The sequence below is a fragment of the Pan troglodytes genome, chromosome 17 (genome assembly GCF_028858775.2).
Source record: "Pan troglodytes isolate AG18354 chromosome 17, NHGRI_mPanTro3-v2.0_pri, whole genome shotgun sequence".
Taxonomy (NCBI): domain Eukaryota; kingdom Metazoa; phylum Chordata; class Mammalia; order Primates; family Hominidae; genus Pan; species Pan troglodytes.
The window spans coordinates 51809222-51836361 of NC_072415.2; the positions used below are offsets into that span (position 1 = coordinate 51809222).

The window sequence follows — 27140 nt, forward strand, 5'->3', positions numbered from 1 at the left end:
ATGGCTTCCGGCCCTTCGCTCAGTGGTTGCAGTATTTTCTGTTGTAAAATATAGGTTTTCTCTAAGGCATCTTAGAGTTCGTGAGAAATGCCTCAACTATTTCCATGTCTTGAGCCCTGCAGTATTTTAAAATAACAATAGAAAAATGAAGAAAAGCCAAAACAAATTAAAAAATTCATAGTGCTCGCAAATGATTTGGCCTGGAAAATATAAAGATACAGGGAACGTGCTTTTTTTCTGTCCTGCAGTGCTTCTATAAGATCATATATATAACTTCATTTAGTGCTTACACAAGGAGTCTATCACTGACTCCGTGGCTCTGTCATTAGGACCAAGTGGAACTCTGCCTAGTCAACTTCTCTATCCCAGGAAATAGGCTGTTTCTAATTTTTAAATATTTTCTGATTTTAGGCCTTGACAAAATTCTTGAAATGTGTTAATTGGGATCTACCTCAAGAGGCCAAACAGGCCTTGGAACTTCTGGGAAAATGGAAGCCGATGGATGTAGAGGACTCCTTGGAGCTGTTATCCTCTCATTACACCAACCCAACTGTGAGGCGTTATGCTGTTGCCCGGTTGCGACAGGCCGATGATGAGGTGCATTATTATTTATTATTCTGCTTCAATGGGTCATTTTAAACTAGAGCCTAATTATAAACTATGTGTGTATGTGTGTGTGAGAGTGAGAGAGAGAGTGTGTGCACATGCAAGAGATTTTTAGAAGGGAAGAGGATATACTAGGTGTGTTTTCAGAAGGAAAATTAAAATATGCCTCAGAGGACTCCTCTGTGAAATGAAAATTTACTTCCTGATCTGTTACGTGATAGGACAGTCTCTCCCAGGACATTTACCTGGCAGCAGAGCTTGTATTGCTCTGTCTGGAAGAAGGAATTCTAGTGAAAAATGGTTGAATGCAGCACCAGCTAGGGAATAATTCAGATCTCCTCTATCAGTCAGTATACAACAAGCCACATTTAATTGTAGCCTTGAAAAGCCCTTGGGGCCTTTAAAGCATAGAGATGCATGGTCATCTTCCTCTCCTTCAAACTCGCCTTTTAAACTTTCAGCTGATGACAATTATATGTATATGTAGATTTTCTGAAGGGGTTTTGGATCCTTGGAAAGCAAAGATTGCCAACTATATGCTGGCTATTCATATACAGTTATTTATCAGTTAATGACAGGGAAGTGTTCTGAGAAATGTGTCCTTAGGAGATTTCATCTTTGTGCAGACATCATGGAGTATACTTACCCAAACCTAGATGGTAAAGCCTACTACACACTGAGGCTGTGTACTCCTAGGTTACAAACCTGTATAGCATGTTGTTGTACTAAATACCTTAGGCAGTTGTAACGCAATGCTAAGTATTTGTGTATCTAAACCTAGAAAAGGTACAGTAAAAACAGAGTATTATAATCTTAGGGGATTACTGTCATATATGTGGTCCTGTCTTGGCTGAAGCATTGTTATGCGGCACATGACTGTTCATGTAAGGCCATCAGGGAAGGAAGAACACTTTTTTGACAAAAAGCATTGCTGGATTTTGGGCTTTAATAATTCTTTATGAGATAGACTAATCCAGCAACTTGTTTTCTTAATTTTTATAGGGTGAATATGTTCTTAAACATAACCTAATAGTTTATGCTAGCCAGCAGTACTTTATGGGATGTGGAGTAACTTCTCAAGCTTCAATATATATAGCAATGTCGATCGCATAGAACAACTATTATCAAATACCTTTTTAAGAGGGAGGGGACAGTGAGCTCATTTTGAATTAGTGGTATCTGAATTTCAAGAAGCAAATTAAATATTTATTAAAGTTGATCATTGTATGTGTGTATTTAATTATGGTGAAATTTAAACACTAAAGTAAATAGTATAATGAACCCCAACAAATAATTCATCTGTCTTCAGCAGTTGCCAATTTATAACCAATCTTGTTTCATCTGTAACACTGCTCAGTCTCTCCACCCCAACCCCCTAACCTCTACTAGATTACATCCTTCTGACTTCTGGCCTACTGGCTTTAACAAATCAGGGGGCTCCCATAACCCTCTCCTTGGGTGTGATAATTTGCTAGAATGACTCACAAAACTCAGGGAAACATTACTTACTATTGATTTATTATGAAGGGTATCCTAAAGGATACAGATGAACAGCTAGATGAAATGATAATTTGCCAGAATGACTCAAAAAACTCAGGAAAACATTACTTACTACTATTGATTTATTATGAAGGGTATCTTAAAGGTTGCAGATGAACAGCTAGTTGAAATGACACATGGGTTGAGGTCCTGAGCACAGGAGCTTCTGTCCCCATGGAGTTTGCAGTATAGCACCCTCCTGGCACGTGGGTGCATTCTTCTTCACCAACCCAAAAGCTCTCAGAGTGCTGTGCTTTTCTGAGAAAAGCAGAAAAAAATCAGAGTTTTTGTGGAAGTGCCATTACATTGGCACGATTGATTAAATCATTGGCTGCTGGTGATTAAGTCAATCTTCAGTTCTCTCTGTTCCCCAGAGGTTGAGGGGGTAGAGCTTAAAGTCCCACCCTCTAATCACATAGCTGGCTTTTCTCTCAGCCAACCCCCATCTTTAGGGGCTTTCCAAAAGTTACCTCATGAACATAAACTCAGGTGTGATTGAAAGGGGCTTGTTAGGAATAACAAAAAAAATTTCAATGCCAGCATGCTATATTTTGTCCTTTTTATTTTAGTATATCCTGAACTCTGTCACTGTAGATCTGACTTATTCTTTCTAAATAACAGCATGATATTTTACTGTGAATTTTTTTGTTAATTTACTTAACCATTGGGCCTCTTTTATAGGCTGTTGTTCCCATTCTTTTCCTGTAACTATATTTTAGTGAAGAGGTGTGTAGGGGAGGGTAGGTGGGTATGTTTTAAAAATCATATTCTTTTTTTTTTTTTTTTGAGATGGAGTCTTGCTCTGTCTCCTAGGCTGGAATGCAGTGGCATGATCTCAGCTCACTGAAAGCTCTGCCTCCCGGGTTCACGCCATTCTACGGCCTCAGCCTCCCAAGTAGCTGGGACTGCAGGTGCCCGCCACCACCCCCGGATACTTTTTTGAATTTCTTTTTTAGTAGAGACGGGGTTTCACCGTGTTAGCCAGGATGGTCTTGATCTCCTGACATCGTGATCCGCCCCCCTCGGCCTCCCAAAGTGCTGGGATTACAGGCGTGAGCCACCACACCCGGCCTAAAAAATCATATTCTTGAATAAACTGCTTGCGTTAGAATTATTGAGCCAAAAGATATCTGCTTTTTACATTTTGCAGACAATCCCCATAAGTCTTTTTACCCTTGTCTTATACTTTTAAAAAATTTGTTCCTTTATAATACTTTAAATATATGACTAGACAAAGCTTTTCTTGTTTCCTTTTTTTTTATAATTTTATTTATAGTTTTTTTACATTTGTTCTTTCCATGAATTTTAGAATAATTTTATCATTTTCTTAAAACTGCACCAGAATCTTAAGTGGAATTACATTATGTTTGCGTATTATAAAAATATTGACACCTTTATGACATATCTTCCATCACAGTGGCATATGATTTTTTATTCACTCACTTATCAATTTTACTAAAATCATATACATTCTTAACATTTTGATTTATTCCCTGGCAATTATATTATTGTTACTATTATAAACTAGCCCACCCCATTTATCTTTTATTTACATTTCTTAGTTAAAAGGAAAACTGTTTCTGTTACAGTATTTGTTTTATCTCATCACTTTATTGACTTTTCTTACTCTAATAGATGTTAGGTTGCTTCTTATATTTTGTAGGTATAGCATTATGGTAGCTGAAAAGCAGTCTAGTTTTTCATTGCATTAGCTAAAAGCTGCAAGTAATGTGAATAAAAGTAGTTCAATATTCATCTTTGTCTTGTTGCTCATTGTGGGTATGCTTTCAGTATTTCACTCTAATGTGTGTTGCTTACTGGTTTCAGTCAAATGCTCTCATTTATATTTAAAGTTTCTCCCTGTCTCTGTTTGTTCTTTTCTTTTTCTGTGTGTTTAAATCAAGAATGGCTTCTGTGTATTATCAAACACGCTTTTGACACTCGTTCATATCATATAGTGTCTCATTTTTATCAGTCTACTGTAAGTATGCTGATACATTTCCTAATGTTTTATCAGCCATACACTTGTAAAATAAATCTCAATACTGTCTGAATTTGATTTGTTAATATCTGATTTAGGATTTTTTTAATGGCTATTCTTTATCTTGCATTATTTTGAAATTTTTAAATCATATTTCCTACTGCTGTGTAGTTCAAAAGGAGACAGATCCCATATTAGAATTTAATGAAGAAGTGGCATTTGAGTTGAAGGAAATGTAGAATTTTTACGTTTGGAGTTTATATTCCAGGTAGAGAAAGCAATATGAGCAAGAGCAAGGGAACTGAAAGTACAGGAAGAATGGAAAGTATGTCACTTAGACAGGAGTGTGGGATATATGTAGTAGCCATTGAGAGGCAAAATCGGAACCCATGTCTCTAACTGAAAATGCCTCTATGGAGAGTTATTCTTAATTCAATAAGAAATGGGAAGTCACTGAGTGATTTTGATATGGGACTTCACATTTGCACTTTGAAGCATTAGAATTAACTCACTCTTGAGAAAAATGGTGATCACTATCTAGTAAAAATTTCATAGCTCTTGGGAAGTATTTACAGAATTGCCTGAGATGGAAGCCTGTTTTTTTTTTACTTTTTTGCTTTGTTTTACTCCAATGCTTATGTCCTTCATGCTTGGAGGACTTTTATATTTTTCAAGACATGAGTATATAATGAGAAAACAGACTCTGTACTTACTATTGAAGTTAATTCATTTTCATACAAATGAAGGAAAGTATAGTTTGAATATAGAATATGTAATGACCAAGAAATCAGATGATGATAAGTGACTTAGAAAAGTTTTCTACTGAATTTCCCCTTCCTGGGGAATTTAATACCGCAGCCTTTTTTATTTTATATGGTTAACTCTTTTCTGTAATTAGGAAAGCACACAGGTAATAGATTGAGCAGCATTCCGAATGAAGGCTGGCAGTGAAACTGAATTACTTATACCTCCAAAGAGGGATACCTGCCATTAAACATATTGTTTAATTTTCTGTTATATAATACTTTTTTCCTTAGGAAACAACATGTAATTTTATGTATAGTTATTGGATGCCATGAATCTCAACTATGATAATAGAAAATCAGATGTTTATTGCTCCAATTAAAAAGTGGGTTTTAGAAACAACACTATAGAGAGACTTGATTTCCCTGACTCCTGACATTGACATATTTGAACAAGAATTAATAAGCCACATAATCTTCCATTTAATTTATATTTATGATGAAGTCATATGTATTACTCTTTGTTAGTGTTTGCCTAATGACCTTTTTAAAAATTATTTGGTGTGAGATATAAATTCTGAACAAAAGAGAAATATACAGTCATACCTCAGAGATATTGCAGGTTTGGTCCAGACCTCTGCAATAAAGCAAATGTCACAATAAAGTGAGTCATATGAATTTTTTGGTTTCCTAGTACGTGTAAAATTTATAAATATAATTTTGCTGTATGTTTATATATTAAATTATACTGTAGTCTAAGTATGTAGACTACATTATGTAATGTACATTATGTAATGCTTACATTATGTAATGTACATTATGTAATGCTTACATAATGTAAGCATTATGTCTAGAAAAGCAATGTACATATCTTTTTTTAAAATATTGCTAAAAATTTTAACAATCATCTGAGCCCTTGGCAAGTTGTAGTCTTTTTGGTAGTCAAGGGTCTTGCCTTGATGTTTATGACAACTGAATGATCAGGGTGATGGTTGCAGAAGGTTGGGTTACCTGTGGCAATTTCCTAAAATAAAACGAACGTAAACTTTGCCACACCCATTGACTCTTTTTTTCACAAAAGATTTGTCTGCAGCATGCAATGCTGCTTGTTAGCATTTTATCCACAGTAGAACTTCTTTCAAAATTGAAGTCAGTCCTCCCTCTCAAATACTGTCACTGCTTTAACAACTATGTTTATGGAGTATTTTGAATCTTTTGTTGTCATTTCAATAATGTTCACAGCATCTTCACCAAGCATAGATCGCATCTCAAGAAACTACTCTTTGCTGCTCATCCATAAGAAGCAACTCTTCATCTGTTCAAGTTTTAGCATGAGATTGCAGCAATTCAGTCACATGTTCAGGCTGCACCTCTAATTCTAGTTTTTTTTGCTATTTTCGTGACTTCTGCATTTACTTCCTCCACTGAAGTCTTTTTTGTTGTTGTTGAGATGGAGTCTCCTTCTGTTGCCCAGGCTGGAGTGCAGTGGCATGATCTTGGCTTACTGCAACCTCTGCCTCCTGGGTTCAAGCAAGTCTCCTGCCTCAGCCTCCCGAGTAGCTGAGATTACAGGCGTATGCCACTGCGCCCACCTAATTTTTGTATTTTTAGTAGAGACAGGGTTTCGCCATGTTAGCCAGGCTGGCCTTGAACTCCTGACTTCGGGTGATCCACCCACCTCGGCCTCCCAAAGTGCTGGGATTACAGGCACTGAAGTCTTCAGCCCCTCAAAGTTAGCCAAGAAAGTTAGAATCAACTTCTTCCAAACTCCTGTTAATCTTGCTATTTTGACCTTCCCCCATGAAGCTCAAATGTTCTTAATGACATCTAGAATGATGAATCCTTTCTAGAAGCTTTTCAATTTATTTTGCCCAGATCCATTACAGGAATCACTGTCTATGGAAGCTATGATCTCACAAAATGTGTTTCTTAAATAATAAGACTTGAAAGTCGAAATGACTTCTTGATTTTTGGGCAGTAGAATGGATGTTGTGTTAGCAGGAATGTAAATGGCATTCAACTTCTGCATCTCCATCGGAGCTCTTGGATGATCAGGTACATTGTCTATGAGCAGTAATATTTTGAAAGGAATCTTCTTTTCTGAACAGTGGGTCTCAACAGTGGGCTTAAATATTCATAAACCATGCTCTAAACAGATGTGATGTCATTCAGGCTTTGTTCTTCCGTTTATAGAGCACAGGCAATGTAGATGTAGCGTAATTCTTAAGGGCCCTAGGACTTCTGAAATGGTGAATGAGCAGTGGCTTCAACTTAAAGTCACTGCCTACATTAGACCCTTACCAAGAGAGTCAGCCTATGGCTGTGAGAGTCTTAGATGGTGTCTTATTCTAAAACAAGGCTGTTTCATCTGCACTGAAACTTTGTGGTGTAGTATAGTCACCTGCATCAATAACTTGTTGCAGTTTCTACATCAGTACTTGTTGCTTCGCTTTGTGCTTTTATATTATGGAAATGACTTCTTACCTTAAATCTCATGAACAAACCTCTTTTAACTTCCAACTTTTCTTTTGCAGCTTCCTCACCTTTCTCAGCTTTTATAGAAATGGAGAGAATTAGGGCCTTGCTCTGGATTGGGCTTTCACCCATGGGAATGTTGTGGCTAGTTTGATCTACCCAGACCACCAAAACTTCTATATCAGCAATAAGGGTGTTTACCTTTCTTTTCATTTGTGGTTCCCTTTTAATATCCTTCAAGAACTTTTCCTTTGCATTCGTACCTTGGCTGCTCGGTATGAGAGACTTAGCTTTCAACCTATCTTGGCTTTTCCTGTGCCTTCTTCACTAAGCTTAATCATTTCTAGCTTTTGATTTAAAGTGAGAGACATGCATCTTTTCCTTTTACTTGAACACTTAGAGTGCACTGTAGGTTTATTAATTGGCCTCATTGCAGTATTGCTGTGTCTTGGAATAGGGAAGCCCTAGGAGAGGGAGAGAGACAGGGAAACGGCTGGTTGTTGGATTAGTCAGAACACATTCAACATTAATTGATTAAGTGTGCCATCCTATATGGGTACGCTTTGTGGCACCCCTGGTTACAATAGTAACATCAAAGATCACTGATCACAGATCACCATAACAGATAAAATAATAATGAAAAAGTTTGAAATATTATGTGAATAACTACAGTGTGACACAAAGACATGGAGTGAATGCATGCTGTTGGAAAACTGATGCCAATAGACTGCTTGGGTGCAGGGTTGCTACAAACCTTCATTCTGTAAAAAAAAAAAAAAAATGCAATGTGTGCAAGGTACAATAAAATGAGTTATGCCTATAGTATTAAATAAGGAAATATGGGTTGCTGGCAGGTGGTCTCTGTCCTCCTGGTTTATAAAATAGTGGAAAAACCAAGAGTAAGTTATTACAGGTGCTATACTTGTTACAAATAGGAAAGTGTGGACCATGAAATATTTACAGGAGACTTAACCTGGTTTGTGAGCTTAAAGAGGAGACTGAAGTTGAGTTGGTAGTCCCAAAGTCTCAGAATTTTCTGATTATGAGTTTCAAGTGTCTAACAGGGTGAATGACAATTAGAATTGGAAGATAATACGTACATTTAAGATTTTTTTGAGCTTTGCAATTTTCTTCACTTTTTAGTTATTTTTAAAAGTAAAATTTTAAAAAGTACATACTTGGGAAGAGGACAAGTATGTCAAGACAACCTTTATAGAGAAATACTGGAAGCATTTCCATCCTAAACATTAAAGAGTTTTATTATTATTAAGGGAAAACTCAGTAAAGTGAAAGCTACTTTGTTGACTGACACCTTTTTAGTCCAAGTTATCTCATTGATTGTCACTTATGGAAAATTTAGCCTTAGCAATTTGTTTTGTTCAAATCTCTAGGTAGTTGGCAGGAATAGAAAGCATGTCTCTTAATCAAATGTTTAAATGTCTGTTTTACAGGATCTTTCATTTAAGAAGCAATCCAAATTCTCTAAAACTTGAGCTTTCAGGAAAAAAGAAAACAGATGATTTTTAAAGATTCTAACCAGTAGTAGTCATTAAACAGAAGTGCTTTGAAAACTTGAAAATTTGGAATTTCTTGTGTAATATTAAACATAGAATGCACTCTTCTGATCCATTACTGAGAAAAAGGATCCTTCTATAATTTCTTAGTTTTATGCAAAGCATCTTGAATCCTTCCCACTTTTTTTTTTTTTTTTTTTTTGAAACTACTACCTAAAACACGTCATTTACTGGCCACTTAGTCTGTGCTGGACACTATACTGTGACTTTCTTTTATTTACTAATTTAACCCTCATGCTCTTCTCTAAGGTTTATATTATGATGTCCATTTTAAAGATGAAGGGGCTGAGGGGCACAGAGAAGTTAAGTAATTTGGTGACGTGCCAAAAGTAATACAGCTGAAAAGTGATAGATAAAAGTAAAATGTTTACTTGATATTTAGGAATAAATTATGTCTAATAATTTTGCATTCTTTTCCTAATATTACTTTACTTTTTTTTGTTTTCCAGGATTTGTTGATGTACCTACTACAATTGGTCCAGGCTCTCAAATACGAAAATTTTGATGATATAAAGAATGGATTGGAACCTACCAAGAAGGATAGTCAGAGTTCAGTGTCAGAAAATGTGTCAAATTCTGGAATAAATTCTGCAGAAATAGATAGGTATGGATATCCAGGGAGGACATATTTTCTAGTTTGTTAATTTTTCCCTTTTCAAATTGTTTTCTCTTTTCCTTTCCTTAGATGTACCAAATGCTAGTGTTAACTAATTTTGAAGTTTTACTAGTGAATATTGCATGTGTACTCACAGCACACAAATTACTATATTAGGGAATAGTGTTTTGCAGGCTATCAAGGCTGAATACCTGAGTTAAAAATCTTGACTCTGCCACTTACTAGCTGTGTAAACTTGCATAAATTACATATTCTCTATGTGTCTCCGGTTTCTTAAGAGTGGTGATAGCAATATTAACTCATCTTTAAGGGTTGTTTAATCATTAAGTGAATTAACACTCATAGGAAACTGTCTAATACATAGTGCTTAGTAAGTCTTAGCTACTATTACTTATTTATGTTAAAATGAAATGGAAGGAGCAGGTGTGGTGGCTCATGCCTGTAATCCTAGCACTTTAAAGGCCGAGGTGTGCAGATCACTTGAGTCAGAAGTTCAAAACCAGCCTGGCCAACATGGTGACACCCGGGAGGTAGAGGGTGCAGCAAGCTGAGATTGCACCAGTGCGCTCCAGCCTGGGCGACAGAGCGAGACTCCGTCTCAAAAAAAAAAAAAAAGAAATAAAAAAAGAAATGGATGAAATAGAAGGACGGAGCATGCTAGTGAGCTCAAATAGTTTAATAAAAAGTTGCATTTTTTGTTAGCTGTTTACACCTCTTTAGTAGTTAAACTGAAAATAATAGCATATTATTTGAATTAAAAGTTAGCTATTAACAATATAAAAATTAGGAGTTCCCAAATGTATATCTGATACTGTACCACGTGTCCACACACATTATCGTGTTACAACTGTCCTCTGAGGTACGTATTCCTGTCCCTAATTTAGAGATGGACTTCAAGTAAATTGCCCAAACTTTTATGTATCTTGCAAATGGTAGAGTTGACTCCAAATCCCACATTTTTTCTACTTTTTGCTTTTCAGAGAATCTTAAAATTTGCAAAAAGTAGTAACCGTTGGGTGAAAAATCTTAGCCTTAGTGATATGAAATGGTTTTGTGAAGATCATTAGGTTTGTTATTGACAAAACCAGGTCTAAATTTTAGACTTCCTGAATCAGTCCGGTCATTTAAATTATTACATGAGCTCAAAATTGGATTTTTGAATTTTTCTTTATGATTATGGTTATGCTATGCTTTATGTTGTGTGTTTTATTTGGAGAAGAACCGAAAAAGAGGAAAATAATTTTTCTTTCCCAGGCTACTTTATATTTTTCTATTTTTAAGAGAAGATGCTCTTTATATTTTATCTCACTCTATATTGGAGGTCTTCAGTCTCAAGTCATGCTTATTTATTTTCTTCCCTATGCCATGTAGAACGTTTTATAAGTAAAAGTCTATTCAGAATTTTATGATGGGGTGAAAACTGTAACCTAGTCTTTTCCAATTCTTATGGTCTACTAGTCACTAATTTTGTGTGTTTCTTTTTTAGTTCTTTTTTTAAGCTCTGTTATGTTTTTAAGAAGATAAAAGCTCTATTTTGTTTTTAAAAAGAGGGAATCTTGGCCAGATATGTTTGGGAAATGCTAGTTTAAAGCTAAATGGGCTTAAACAAACAAACAAACAAACAAACAGCACTTACCCAAACCTTTAATATGCAGACTTGCACATAAATCTCCCAAGAGGCATTACCCATAATCTTTGACCATGCGCTTTTTCCAGAGTACAATGTGACTCTAGTGTTGCACAGAACACACTTTAGGAAGTGTTGCATTAACTAGACACAATTGAAGTGAACTGTTCCATAAAAAATTGTGCCTTCTCTTATGGACAGAGTATTTTACATCTCAGTGATCTCTTTTATTACTTTTTCAGCTCCCAAATTATAACCAGCCCCCTTCCTTCAGTCTCTTCACCTCCTCCTGCATCAAAAACAAAAGAAGTTCCAGATGGCGAAAATCTGGAAGTGAGTACAAAGCTTTTCCAGCTTCCTATAGGAGAGATCCTACCGCATGAACATTTTATACTTGTCTTTAAAACCTCAATTTTGATTAAATAACTAAATATTACAACTTTATTAAATAACTTACTTTATGATGCATGTTTATAACTTTTCCCCCTCAGCATAAAGTACCAGATAGTCCTCAATTCGAGTCATTTTATTGGTGCTTTGGGCATATAAATGGATTCATATGCAATATGAAAATAAACTAGGCTTAAATATTTTATTAGGGAAACCCAGAATATTTACTGTCAATGTGTTTATGAACCTTACTGTAATTGTTGTCAGTGCTTGTGATTACATCGTAGAAATGTATAACTTTGATATTAGAGATAATACACTAAGCAACTTTTTAACTATACATATAAGTAGACACATTTTTGAGATAAAACAGGCCTGTTAGACTAGTGCTACTCTGAAAAGTACTTTGGAAAGTGCATTGCAGAAGCTGATGTAGTACGTATTTTTTAATTTGTCTATAAGACTTCTAATTTAAAAGAAATCATTAATATCTCTGATGTTGAAAACAAGTAACACATGTTTTATTATTAGAACAGTTCAAGTGATTTTTCAGTGTGTGTATATATATTACTTTTAGTCAGATTTTAGGAGTTAATGTTAATGGCTGAATGAATCTTTTAACTATTAGCTATTGATTAAAGTTTGTATGTTTGCATATCTCTCGGTATAACAAAATATTCAACTGAAAAAAGAATTTTTAAATTACAGAATCATAGAACCCTTAGATAAGCCCTTTAAGAAGCCAATCTGCTACAGTCTAAGTTTTCCCTTTCAGAGCTAAGATATTGATTCATTGATTCAGTCATTCATTCATTCACATATATTTTTTGAGCTCTTAACATGTATGGGAACTGTTCTACATGCTGGGGTTGATGCAGCAGAAAACAAGACAGTTACAATGTTTGCCTTCATAGAGGTTATGTTCTAGAAAGCTCTTACAAGTTACTTGTTACTAAAAAAGTAACATCCCTCTAAAAGTGAAGCAGGTGAGAGAACAACCATATGGCTATCTGGGGAAGAGCATTTCAGATAGAGGGAGTAGCAAGTATAGAGGTCCTAAGACCAGAGTTTAAGTGTATATGTTTGAGGAACACCAGAAACTAGTGTGCCTGGTTTGTGGGAGAGTGAGCAAAAGAGAACCTGGCAGAAGATTGGATCCAAGAGAGAATTGGATATCAGTAGTGTAGGGCTTGTAGGCCATTAGTCTGAATGAGTTTTCCATATTGGTAGCTTGAACAAAGGGTGATTTACATTCTAGATGCTGTGAAGTGATTGGATTCTGAAAACGATGTTCAGAATATTGATTTACACTCCCCCATCACTCAAAATGTTTAGGCTAAAAATGATAGTTTGTATATATTTCTGATATTTCTCTTGTGATTGATGAACCTATCTGTTGTTATTCAATGATTAAGCCATTTAACTTTTTGTCAGCTGAATAGTTTCTTAGAGGGTTCAGGTATCCAGAAAAGAGTGGCAATCATTTTGAGTGATATTTCTATCTTCCCCTATCCCTTCCCCTATTCCCATAGAGTGTATTGTACAAGCCATTGTCACCTTTATGTTAATACACAATCAAGCTGAATTACCTCTCTTCTTATCACAACTTGAGATATCAACATTCCTGTCTCCTTTTTGACACCTGAGCAGTATCTTATGTCCTTCCTCGTTTTATTCTTGGAGTTTCAGGAGAACATTATACGTGTCTGGCCAAATGTTTGAAAGGAGACAGAAACTCAATTATTCCCCAAATCTGCTCATATTTTATGAATTCCATGGGTCATGAAAAGAAGGTGTATTTCCCAGCTGTTGGGTATAGCATTGTACATAAGTTACTAGAGCAAGCTTATTAATTGTGTTATTGAAATCTGTACTCTGTCCTAACATTTTTTTCTGCTTTATCTGTGAAAGAATTAGGGCAAAATTCCCCTGTATGATGGTAGAATTATTAATTTCTTCTTGTAGTTCTGTTAGTGTTTGCTTTAAATATTTTGAAGCTCTTCAATTAAGTACATAAATTGCATCTTTATCACTGTTTGGTAACCCTCTTGATATCTAATAATGCTTTTCATCTTAAAACCTGTTTTGTCTGATGTTAATAGAGCTTTGTCTTGATTAATGTTCATGTTTATCTTTTCTTCTCAATATTTTTGTTGCGTTTGTTTATCTTTTCCTTTGAATTTTTTTGTAGCCTTATATTTTAGGTTTATATTTATATTTAGGTCCCTTGTAAATATCATGTAGCTAAATTTTGTTTTTAAATCTAGTTTAACACTCTGTTTTGTAACTGGAACTTTTGCCCCATTTGCTTTTATTGTGGTTGTAGCTGTATTTTGACTGATTTCACTATCTTATGTAGTACTTTCTATACTTTCTTATATATATATAAATTACATATTCTTGCTTGTCATTGGCTAAATCCTTCTCCCTCCACCCCACCCCATCTTGTTTAACTTCCTTCAGATTTGATAATATTATTGTTATTATTGTATACACTCAGTAAATATTTAGAGATACTTTTCTTGAAGGATACCTGCACCTTCCTCACCATTTCTTCTTATGTCTGTGACCTACAATATGTGATCTTTTTTTATAAAGCACTTTTTTCTTTAAATTGTTTTAAAACCTTAAAGTATTGCTTACTCAGATTGAGTTTTAACATTTACAATACATATTTCCTGTTTCACAGTTTTTTAAATTCAACTTTTCTTTATGTTCTGTAAGTAATTTTTTATCAAAAAGGCATAGTATGAAATGAAACGTGTTTGCTATTGAAATATATACATCACTGTACAAAAGTATAATGTTCTTGGCAGATAGTTAAAAGAGAAACTTTAGGCCTATATTCTGCCTATTAAACTCATGGACTCAGCTTTATATAATGGCTTCCTGATTAAGGAGTTTTTTAAATTGGATTTTTGGTGCATATTTAAAATGTACACCTAAGCTTTAAAACTGGAGATAAAATTCTTACTGAAAGCATTGGCACATCTACTTTGTAACAACACCCTCTTATTACTCGGACTTTACTTAGGAAAGGACCCCTACTGTGTTAAAAGTTCTAATCTGTTGATCCCTACTCTTTCATTATTCATCAGCTCCCTTCAATGTTTGCTTTTCTCTGAACATAGCTTTTATCCCATGGCTGTCATTTTAGTTATTCTTTTATTAGTACCTGCAGTTCCCCTGGCAAAAATCTCAACTCTTGATAAGCCTCATTAATTACCTACTTTCGCTATGCCTGAATATTGCTGAAGAAAAACACATAGCATAGCATGTTGGTGTCACTATAAATTCATGATCACAAACCTCAGATGAGCACTCACTGCTGTCTGCCATCTTCCATTTCCCTAGACGTGTTGATCTTCCTGCTCTGCAGTGATTTTTCATACCATTTCCACTCTGTTCTTCATGCCCCGCCTCCCAATCTCTAGATGACAATTCTGCCTCATACTTAATGGAAACAATAGAAACCACTAGGTAAGAATGGTTTGTTTCCCATCACCGGTTTTATAGACATGAATCCCTACCCCATACTTTCCTTCTGTTTTCTTACACAGAAGAAACATAACTCTGTTCAAAGATGTGTTATTTTCTTTTCCTGATAGAAATACTCAAGTATGTGTTAGAATTTTCCATGTTAAAAATTCAGAAAAACGAAACTGTCCCTTGAAACCACATCTCTTGAAACAGCACCTTGTTTTCTTACTTCTCTTCTCAAAGGAGTTGTTTATACATACTCTTTTCTTCCTTCTTTCCAGCCTTTAGTCCATATCATTCTGGCTCTTGTTTAAAACCCAATTTGCTAAGTTACAAAATGACCTTAATACTTTTGGTTGCACATTCTTTTCAGCTTCTTCAGAGTATTCAACAAAGTAAATAACTTTCTTCTTGAAAAACTAACTCTTCTCATGGTTTAGGTGATACTGTATATCTCTTGTTTTTCTCTTCATCTGTCTTGCCATTTCTTCTCAGTTTCATTTGTCAGCACTTTCCTCTCTGCTTGATATCTTAATGTTCTTCAGGGTCCTCTTCTAGTCTCACTTGATACTCTTGTCCTAGGTTGTGTTAATAAACTCAAATTTGCATTTCTAGCTCAGATCTTTCACCTGAGTTTCAGATTCATCTATTCAAACATGTATTTGATCTCCATTGTATGTCTGACAGGCATTTTGAACTTAATATTTCAAAATACAACTCTTTCCTCTTACTCTATAGATAGGCAGCTTTTTGTCTGAAATCTCCGTTTGTGCCATAACAAATCAATCCAGAAATTTGGGAGTTACTATTAATGCCTTTCTTTCCTTCCTACTTCCTCTCCACCAGCAGGTCCTGTTAATTATACTTCCAAGATATTTCTTATATTTGTCTCCTTTTCACCATCTCCACTCTCATTATTTACTCTCCTAGTCTACCGTAATAGCATCTTAACTGATCTCAGGTCTGTACTTCACAGGACAACCAGTCATTTTCCTAAAATGTAAATCACATCATCTCACTCTCCTCTTAAGATCCTTTGTTGGGTATCCATTGCTTTTAAAATAAAATCCATACTCAATAATAATGTGACCTTAAAGGTCTCACATACTTTGACCTTTGCCTGTCTTTTCAGTCTCTTCAGTGTTCACTATATTTTATTTACATTACTTAGCATTCCTTGAACAAGCCAAACTTAGAGCCTTCCAGTGTCATTTTGGTCTTGCCTGAATGTCATGTCTTCATTGTTGCCTTTTCTAATCTCCCAACCTAAATTATTTCTATGACCATTTCTTTTAATGTCTCTCTCCTCTACCAATATGAAGCTCCAGGAGGACAAGGAGTCCTCTGAACTGCGGTATTCTAACCACTTGCATATTTTCTGATTTAAAATATTTTTTATGTATGTATGTAAGGATAGATAAATGGCAGAAAATCTGATCTATTACATAAGATATACAGATGAAAACTGATAGGCAAATGTAAACTTACTTATTTTCCCCCATTACTAGTAGATGGTAATATATAATACATTTCTTTTAATTCTTTCAGCAAGATCTCTGTACCTTCTTGATATCGAGAGCCTGCAAAAACTCAACACTGGCTAATTATTTATACTGGTATGTAAAAATAATTTTCTGTTTATTTTCTTATTACCCTTAAGAATTATTTTTTCTCATGCTATAAACACAAAGATGATTTAAAATAAGATATGAGCAATCATCAAAAGTCTAGATATAGTATTTATATCTAACTGTATTCCCTGACAGCTGGGTTCATGGAAATGCTTGTTGGCATCAACATTTCTCTCCCTTTCACTAAGGATATAACTTTCCAGGAGCTAGGATATAACTGGGGAGGGTAATGGGTACTTTCAGTTTAATATCTGTTTGGCATGTAAAGTAGTTGAGTATGATATTTCACAGTTCTTCAGGAGTATATATTTTCACATTATTTACTAAAACATTGGAATCATTTAAAAAGAAAAAGTTGGAATTAAAAGTTACCTTATGGCATTTTAAACATGAGGAAACTGAGGCAGAGGCTTGCTGTAGCTGAACTTGATAGACCCTGATCTAGGATTAAATCATTTATCTACTGCTTTGCCATTTTCAGGGTATTTTCAGTTACCTTTTCTCATTTGTTTCTATGACGTTAAATGGGCAAGCATAAATATCTCTATTTCACATTAAAACAATGTCCTGAGTCACTTGAAGGAAAGAGAGAAACTAAGGCACAGAGTGGCTGACTTCTTGAGGCACAGTTAATATGAAGCGTGGTGCCCTTTATTTGCCCCAGAATCCTGAAGAGAAAAAGGCAAGTAGCTTAAGCCACAATCAGAAATATTTTGCTTCAATAAAAAAAAAGTACTGGGATTAAACACTAGATAAGAGGGCTTCATCTAACTTTACGGAGCAAACAAAGGGCAGAGCCAGGTGGGTAAGACCTGCCTACAGCCTTCTTTACCTTTGGGAGAATCCTTAAAACTACTTATATCACTTTTTAAACTTCTTGGCATGAGGCTTTTTACTGTCTAAATGATTTCTAATCTAATCTTACTGCTCAATTTATAGCCTTAAACAAATTACAAATTAGTAGATGTCCATTGTAAAAGCTCACTACAGGTTGAGCATACCAAATCCAAAAATTTGAAATCTGAAATGCTCCAAAATCCAAAACTCTATGATCATTGACATGAGGTGCAAAAGAAATGCTCTTTGGAGCATTTCAGATTTTGAATTTTTGGGTTTAAGGTGCTAAGTATAATGCAAATATTCAAAAATAAAAAAAAACTAGAAATCCAAAACATTTCTGGTTCTAAGCATTTTGGCTAAGAAATGCTGAACCAGTACTTTTGAATAATGATGAGGTATTTTGCTTTTTGTGAGAAAATTATACAAAATACTATTTTGTTTTAAGACTGATTTGGGAAGCTGCCCTTGTGGGTCAAGTCCAGCCTTAACTTCATTCTCCCACTCTCCAGAGGTAATGCTCTGCTGGGTACTGCCCCTGTACTTAAGAAGTAGGTAACTAAATTGGAGCACTCTTTTTCCTTTTTTCTTTTTTATTGTACTTTAAGTTTTAGGGTACATGTGCACAACGTGCAGGTTTGTTACATATGTATACATGTGCCATGTTGGTGTGCTGCACCCGGTAACTCATCATTAACATTAGGTATTTCTCCCAATGCTATCCCTGCCCCCATCCCCAACCCCATGACATCAGTGTGTGATGTTCCCCTTCCTGTGTCCATGTGTTCTCATTGTTCAATTCCCACCTGTGAGTGAGAACATGTGGTGTTTGGTTTTCTGTCCTTGCGACAGTTTGCTCAGAATGATGGTTTCCAGCTTCACCCATGTCCCTACAAAGGACATGAACTCATCCTTTTTTATGGAGCACTCTTTTAACACACACAATTTTTGATTTACATAAACAATAAATATTTGTTTAGTTTAAGCCTTTATGGTTCTCTTTACAACAAAGAAAAACCACTGTCAACAATCTTAAGTAAATCAGTGATTTTCCCCCCTTTGGAACATGTGTTTATTTTTTTTTGGTTGTGTTTGTTTTTTTCTGTTGGCCTCTGTAGTGGGAAGAAAAAGAGTTTCCTGCTTTTACTTTAGCAGTTTAATATAATATTCATAAAACTACATTTTCCTCACGTTAAATTTCATTATGTCCTTGAAAATATAGGAGGTTTTGACTAATTGTTAATCACTATTCTTTCTTTGAAAGGTTTACTTAGAAATTCTCATATTGCCAAATTGCTACTATTTCCTTTAAATGCCTCCTTTTACCTCTAATGTTCTCTGTGTTCCAATCTGAATACTTAAGGGTATGTCTTGTCGCCGGTCTTATGGAAAAATATTTCCTCATGAAAATCTAAATATTTAGAAGGAAGTAAAGAGAAAAAATATTTGTGGGGTATGTTTCTAAGATTTTGAGTAAATATTTCAAAGCTTCTTAGGTATTTTTAAATTAAAATTTTGTATATTTTTAAAACCATTTGCTAAGAATTCATTTAGAGATATTTTTGTTTCTTTGCAATATTCACAGAAACTTTGCTCTGGCTCAGAATTTATAGTCTAGAGTATTCACTATGGTAAGAGCTATATGTGTATATACTGATTATATGGTGCTTTCAAGTTACATATTCTTTGTGTTTGATTGAAGACCAGATTTCATTATTAAATTTGAAATGAGTTTTAATAGAATCTTTGATCTCTTATTTCAAGTAGGCAGAATTTTCTGAAAGCAGCCAAACAGTAGGAAATCTATTAGATGAAGTTTCCAACATAGCAGCTGTTTCTGTTCATAAGGAGCACACTTTTTTTTCCTATAAGCAAAGTACAGCCCCAGTTCCCAGTCTTATACACATTCGATCAAACTTAGATTTGATTTGTGTTTTCCCACTATATCTCTGATTCATTGAATCAATAGCATATGCTATGTCTATTCATTCCCTAAGGAGTAATTGTTTTTCCCATATTTACAGTCTGCCTATTACATATTCAGAAATACTCATGGGGAGAAAAGCTATTGATGTGTGGACTCTTGCCTTTAATAAACACTGCTTTTGTGAATGTAAGGTAACAATAAGGGAAATAATTTCAAATAGTTGGTTTAAAATGATCATTCTTCTCTTCCTTTGAACATATAAAAATAATAAAATGTGAGAATTTAAATGCTTCTCTAAGCCTACTCTATTATAACAAATGTATTAAAATAGAAATTTTAATTGTGCTGTTTCCTTTGAACATTTGAATTTCCTTTTTTCATTTGTTCCCTTTCTGGTGATTTAAACAGGATTCTTGCTGTAGCTAAATCCTTAGGGGCCTATAGTTGTGCAGACAATCCTTTTAAAATGAATAGTGTCAACCTTTTAAGCCACAGAGGGGCGTTACAGTCTCCAGTTTGTAAAATGTTGGGCATCAGAATCTATAAATTGTTGCAGTTTTTTATTTTTATAGTCATTCTAGGGTGTTGAAATTGAAAGTAAACTTTGGATGCTTTGACATGTTTTCTATAACTTTTAAGACCTTTCAAGGTAATAAAGGTTATTTATGCCACAAAATAAAATTGCCAGGAAACAGGTAGCCCACTGATGTCATCTTACAATGGGTACCTGGACAATTTTGTTTGCATTCCTACTTTAAGATGACAGCTTTCAAAGAAATACCTTAGAGTGTTTTAGAATCTAGTTTATTGATGTGAACAGAAACCTCAGAAATGATTCAAATCTAGGTCTTCTGGTCTTGATAGCTAACCTTGTCTCTCATATTTGGAGATGACAGTGCCATTTTTTTTTTTTTTTAGGTGGCCTTTTTGTTTGAATAGATGTTTGGCTTGAATGATTTTTTTTTTTTTTTGAGATGAAGTTTCATTCTTGTTGCCCAGGCTGGAGTGCAATGGTGCGATCTTGGCTCACTGCAACCTCTGCCTCCCAGGTTCAATCAATTCTCCTGCCTCAGCCTCCCGCGTAGCTGGGATTACAGGCATGTGCCACCAAGCCCGGCTAATTTTGTAGTTTTAGTAGAGGCGAGGTTTCTCCATGTGGGTCAGCCTAGTCTTGAACTCCCAACCTCAAGTGATTCACCCGCCTCGGCCTCCCAAAGTGTTGGGATTGCAGGTGTGAACCACCACACCTGGCAGACTTGAATGATTTTTGAGAGGTGTTTGATACTTGATGCTTATTATGAGCATCAACATATTTTTTTTCTTTTTTTTTTCTTTTTTTTGAGATGGAGTCTTGCTCTGTAGCCCAGGCTGGAGTGCAGTGGTGCCATCTCGGCTCACTGCAAGCTCTGCCTCACGAGTTCACGCCATTCTTCTGCCTCAGCCTCCCGAGCAGCTGGGACTACAGGCACCCGCCACTGTGCCCGGCTAATTTTTTTGTATTTTTTTTAGTATAGTAGAGATGGGGTTTCACCGTGTTAGCCAGGACGGTCTCGATCTCCTGACCTCATGATCTGCCCACCTTGGCCTCCCAAAGTGCTGGGATTACAGGCATGAGCCACCACGCCCGGCCAACATATATTTTCAATAACAGGAAATGGCTGCAGCCATAGTGTTTACTTGGTGGTCAGAAAGAGCAAGACACAGCAGTGGGCCCCTACATTGTGGTCAGCTATATGTTCATTTGGAAATAAGTTTGCTGCATAAACACAGGAAAAGCTGAATACCCTAAGATGACGGAGATAATCAAGGACTTTAACTATGAAGGGTAGAAGGGGATGGCTTGGATTTGAATAATACCATATTGACAGTTTCACCATTTAGAACTGCTGTTTTTTGTTTTAATGTTCGGCTTTAGATTCATGGACCACAAATTGAACTGAGTGCCAAGGAAAGTTTGAGGTAGTGCTATGTTCTCTGGTTTGGCTGCAGCCCCACTTCTCTGTCTTTCCTTCTATTTAAGTGATTCAAACATTTGTTTCCTGCCTGCCTTTTGAGAAAATTTGAGTTTGTGAACCCTGCTACATGAGAATTCCTAGCCCAAATACCTTGGATATTGTTAGTACCTTCGATAGAGGTAGAAAAAAATCAATTTAATGTGATAAGTTTGGTTTTACATGTGTTCAGTTAGAAATGACAAACAGTGTCTTGAAAAGGGGATCTGGTCCTTGAAAATTAGAGTGCATGAATGTGAAAGCAGGTCATGTAATGGAATTCAAGATTAGACCTTAGATGTAAAAAAGGAATATGTATTTATATTTGAAAATTATCAATAATGAGATAGTAGCTAAATCCACAAGAGTGGAATTATTCAACAATAATGTATTAATAATATGTTGAGCATCTATTATGAGCTAGACATGGACGTGCTGAAGATATAGTGGAGAACAAGACAGGTAAGCCCTCAGCTCTCATGAAGTTGACCATCTGAATGGCTGAATACAGAGTATACTCTCCCAGAAATAGTGGAAAGCATAATAATAAGCATCCGTGACTTGAGATTTGGGAAACATTGTCAGTTAAGAAGGTCGAAAAGTTTCACATGTGTTTTAAAGATAAAACAGTGTGAAAGTCAACTTAGTAAAATCAAAAAAGTCTGACCTGGGAGCCCAAAGTCCTGGGTTTCTATCTCAGTTTTACAATCAGTCATACCACCATAGACAAGACACAGCCCCTCTAAGTTTCACTATTGATAAAGCAAGCAAGTTGATTGAGATTGATGGTTTTCAAACTACACATCATCATCATCCACTGAAAGTAATTTAAAGCTTCACAGTCTAGCATTTGTATTTAAAGAAAAATGAAATAAACAGAATAGCAAATATTAACATATTGTTCACAGGATGTTGCTTTGTGAAACTTTTTTTTACACATCTGTGTGCATATGTGGCTGTGTGTATCAAGCTGTGATACTTTTTTTTTTCTCTTTGAGAGATACCATCTCCCTTTGTTGCCCAAGCTGGAGTGCAATGGTATGATCATAGCTTACTGCAGCTTCACCTGGGCTCAAGCTATCTTCCCACCTCAGCCTCCTTAGTAGCTGGGACTATAGTTGGCGACACCACACTTGGCTTATATTTAATTTTTTTTTAAATGTAGAGGCTGGTCTCAAACTCCTGACCTCAAGTGATCCTCCTTCCTAGGCCTCCCAAAACACTGGGATTATAGGTGTGAGCCACCATGCCCAACCTGTTATTTGCTTTGGTTTGTTCCCAGTGGAACATTTAGAAACACTGGATTAGAAGACCTATAAAGCCTTATTCAGATCATTGCTTATATGATTTTTGTAATTGTATAAGCAGATGAGGGTTAAGAAGACATTTAAAATGTCTTTTACTCTTTAAAACCATAGTTTTTTAATTGGAAAGTTAAAGATTATGTATGGATCTTTGAAAAACGGGAAACTGGATGGGAAAGGAAAAATTACTTAAAATTTTATTCATCTTTTGAAAATATAAGTGACAAGAATAGCTTCAGAGAGGTTTTCAGAATAAGAGAGTCTTATGTAATACCAAAGTATAACACAGATTATGAAAATAATAGTTTTTGTTCTCGAGTTACTCAGTAAATATGTGAGCTTAGATGATTTCTGAGGATGTTAATACTCTATCTCATAAATAGGAGAAAATGCTTGTTTTGGTGGCAAAAGTTTTAGAAAATTTGGGATATTACACAAATTAAGGCATTACCACTCTTAGTTTACCTTTTATTGATGGTTGTATGTGTTCCTCTTTAACTTTTCACTTTTAAAAGTGATGATAAAATGTGTTTTATTACTCCAATTTTATTATTTTTGCATATGTAAATTAATCTGTTTTAGTGAAATGATATGAGTATTTACAAACTGAATCTAAGTTTCATTTCACATCACATGAATGACTCAAACATATTTTTAAGGTATGTGATAGTGGAATGTGAAGATCAAGATACTCAGCAGAGAGATCCAAAGACCCATGAGATGTACTTGAACGTAATGAGAAGATTCAGCCAAGCATTGTTGAAGGTAACCCTTAAATGTGAGGGTTGGCAAACTGCAGTGCATGGGCCAAATTCAGCCTGTTGCCTGTTTAGGAACATCCCATGAGCTAAAAATGGTTTTATATATTTATTTTTATTTTTATTTTTTTGAGATGGGGGCTTGCTCTGTTACCCAGGCTGGAGTACAGTGGTGCCATCTCAGCTCACTGCAGCCTCTGCCTCCTGGGTTCAAGAGATTCTCCTGCCTCAGCCTCCCGAATAGCTGAGATTAAAGGCGCCCGCTACCATGCCCAGCTAATTTTTGTATTTTTAGTAGAGACGGGGTTTTGCCATGTTGGGCCAGGCTATTCTGGAACTCCTGACCTCAGGTGATCCACCTGCCTCGGCCTCCCAAAGTGCTGGCATTACAGGTGTGAGCCACTACACCTGGCCTGGTTTTTATATTTTTAAGTGGTTGAAAAGAAATCAAAAGAAGAAGAAGAATTTGTGATACATGAAAATTATGTGAATTCAAATTTTAGTGTTCATAAATTTATTGGAATAGAATCATACTCATTTGTTTTTATATTGTCTATGGCTACTTTTGTACTCAATAGGAGTTTAATAGTTGGAATGAAAACTGCATGGCCAAGAAGACCTAAAATATTTACTCTTTGACCCTTTACAGAAGTTTTCTTGATCCCTAATTTAATGAAATAAACCTGTACATGGAATTAAAAAAAAAAAAGCTTTGCTTTTTTATTTTCCTTTCTGTTGTGTATCTTTCTTATCAAGGCTATGTACATTTCCAGAAATCTGGCAATGGTCATATTGCAGATTCTTTTTATATAATGTATTTTTGCCTTTTCAACAGCTTTTAAAAGAGATTTATTTTTCCTGTGTTCGATTCTTAAAGCAGTGTCACAGTTTAGCCAGCAGAGGGTGCAAGGGCAGTGAAAAGAAAGCTACCACACATTAATCTGTGGCTTGCCGCAGAAATAGTCTATTTCATGGCATCTTTCATCTGTTTGATGTTTCATGCTTTTAAAAATTTAAATCACATATTATTAAACACTTTGAGACTAAGCTTTTGTATTCGTTCCCAAAGCTTCTCAACATCAAACTGATTGGCAAATAAGCCTTTGGTCCTCTCTTCTAATCTCGTTTCTGTTACAGCCTTTGTCACCCGTGAAGACATTTCAGTTTCTTTAAGTTTAAATTGCCTCATCTTTGAAATGAGGATGATAACATTTACCCAGCTTCCCTTACCAGGGTAATTGGGAAGATTAAATTAGAAATGTATTTTATAATATTTTATGAACTAGGAATCACTACATAAGACCGTATAGCATTTAGTTTTTATGACTTATATTTTAAGCACATATTGTGGTGCTATTTGAAGTTTTCTTTTTTTAAAAGTTGATTTTTAGTTCCTTGAAGATCTATATCTTTGTTTCTGCCATATATATGTATGTATGTCTAGCACATTTCTGCATCATAAGCCATCGGATATTTATTGAATCAAATAATGAGTGAATGTATTTTAGGATGAATGAATTCTATCTTGTCACATGGTTTATGTGGGAAAAAAATGCTGTTGTAGGTAGACCAGTATTTGCTGAAGACTCAGATAATTTTCGATTGTGGATGGATTAGTGGTGTTTAACTAAGATAAGAGGTTTCTTGTTATTTTTGAATCAAGATAATCTTTTTCAGTTTTGCTTTCTATTTAAGTTTATAACTGTGAGAAATATGAATAAGGATTATCCATGCTGTTAAAGAAATCCTGATCATTACGCTACATAGAACTATTTTTTTCTCACTTTGAACCCTTCAGGGTGATAAGTCTGTCAGAGTTATGCGTTCTTTGCTGGCTGCACAACAGACATTTGTAGATCGGTTGGTGCATCTAATGAAGGCAGTACAACGCGAAAGTGGAAATCGTAAGAAAAAGGTAAGCCTATGGTGTATGCTTTTGTTCCTAATAGCGTCTTGGCATCAGAAAATACTGAATTTTCACTATTGTCTTTTTGGGTTGATACGTGAATTTTTTTTTTTTTTTTTTTTTTTTTTTGACAATGTCTCACTCTGTCGCCCAGGTTGGAGTGCAGTGGCACGATCTCGGCTCACTGCAACCCCCACTTCCTGGGTTCAAGCAATTCTCATGCCCCAGCCTCCCGAGTAGCTAGGATTACAGGTGCCCGCCACCATGCCCAGCTAATTTTTCTATTTTTAGTAGAGATGAGGTTTCACCATGTTGGTCAGGCTGGTCTCAAACTCCTGACCTTAGGTGATCCACCCGCCTCAACCTCCCAAAGTGCTGGGATTACAGGTGTGAGCCACTGCACCCGGCCTATTATGTGAACTTCTTACCATGAAATTATAGTAATAGGAATGTTTTATGAGTTTATATATATATTGATATGATATTTAATCTTCATAACAACCCTATAAGTTAGGACCTAATATTATCCCAATTGTGAGGAGAAGAAAATAAAGAGAGGTCAAGTAATTTGTTTAATGTCATACAGCTAGTAAATATTGGAGTGGGGATTTGTACTCAGACATTCTTAGTCCATATTGTTATCCACAGTGCTTTACCACCTCTCATTTTAGAATCTTAGCAAATTAGAATATACAATATATTTGATATGGAAAGAATCTCTAGAGATCATTTAGACTAGAATTCTTCTGAGAAAACAAAAGTCCAGATTGACTTGCCCAAGGTTTCACAACTGGTTGTTAGTAAGTAGCTTTGTAACTGTTCTCTCCTGGCTAGTTCATCAGTCTTTCTCTCAACTATGAGGTTTCCACTTGATGGGTAGAAGTGAATGAGTAGATGAGTTCTTCACGTGACATTTTTTCTGATCAGTAGCCTAAATGATATGAAAGATTCGCTTGGTATCTTTTCCTAATTCCATTAGATAATTGGCAGGCCTTTCTTGGTGACCTTTGTAAAACAACACATTTTAGTGTTCCTTTGACTTTTAAAGGAGAGCAGAAAGAGGAGGCAAATATGAAGATTTGAGTCAGTGGTTCAAAAGCAAAGAATCAGGTCTAAAGAGAAATGCTAGCAGAGCCATGTAGAAGAAGTAATGAGTAACGTTCAGCAGGTTAGAGAGGGGAAAACAGGCTGAGAGGAAACACGGTTCTGTTGAGTTGACATTTTCTTTGTTGTTGAGAAGAATCACAAACCTTGGTCAAATAAATATATTTCTACTACTGTTCCCCCTGTAGCACCTCTCCCCAGAGGTGGCTGTGTGGGAAACAGTGTGATTCCCAGATGCCCACCAGCAGAGGGAGTGTCTGCTGCTCTGACCTGCAGTTTGGGGCGTATATTTGAAAGCAGTTTGTTTTAGTGCCAGGAGCTCTTCAATTTGGCAGGCACAGGAACCTTGGCAACACCTCAGTTTTAGCTCTTCTGGAGGCTGACCACCTATTTGGGACATCACTCAGAGTCTCCCCAAATAAATTTTGTGTTTCTCACATAGCCTATATTTTAAGCCAGACCATCCCAAGTATAGTTTCAGTATTGGCTAAAAATCTTTATAGGCATTTTATCATGATATGGTAAAAGACAAACAATTTTATTTACATATATTTACTAGAAACAAGCCCTGGCACCATGAAGAAATGCAGAGATAGCTCTCTACTACCATTATTGGCATTAATACTAGTAATATTGAAATGGCCACTAATC

The 27140-nt window shown here is 35.6% G+C and overlaps 1 protein-coding gene across 7 annotated transcripts in view; it reads left to right on the forward strand.

The window, feature by feature from the left end:
* The window catches only part of PIK3C3 (phosphatidylinositol 3-kinase catalytic subunit type 3), a 126231-nt gene that overhangs the window by 48904 nt on the left and 50187 nt on the right, over positions 1-27140 (forward strand). For all 7 annotated transcript variants that reach the window (XR_010151909.1, XM_001142812.6, XM_054672067.2 and 4 more), the window contains 6 exons: positions 412-597; positions 9368-9522; positions 11404-11494; positions 16580-16647; positions 23381-23486; positions 25278-25394. Coding sequence is in view for 6 of the 7 variants with exons in the window: in XM_001142812.6 (XP_001142812.1) it covers positions 412-597; positions 9368-9522; positions 11404-11494; positions 16580-16647; positions 23381-23486; positions 25278-25394 (723 nt within the window). In the remaining variant the exon portion in view is untranslated. The remainder of the gene's footprint in view (positions 1-411; positions 598-9367; positions 9523-11403; positions 11495-16579; positions 16648-23380; positions 23487-25277; positions 25395-27140) is intronic.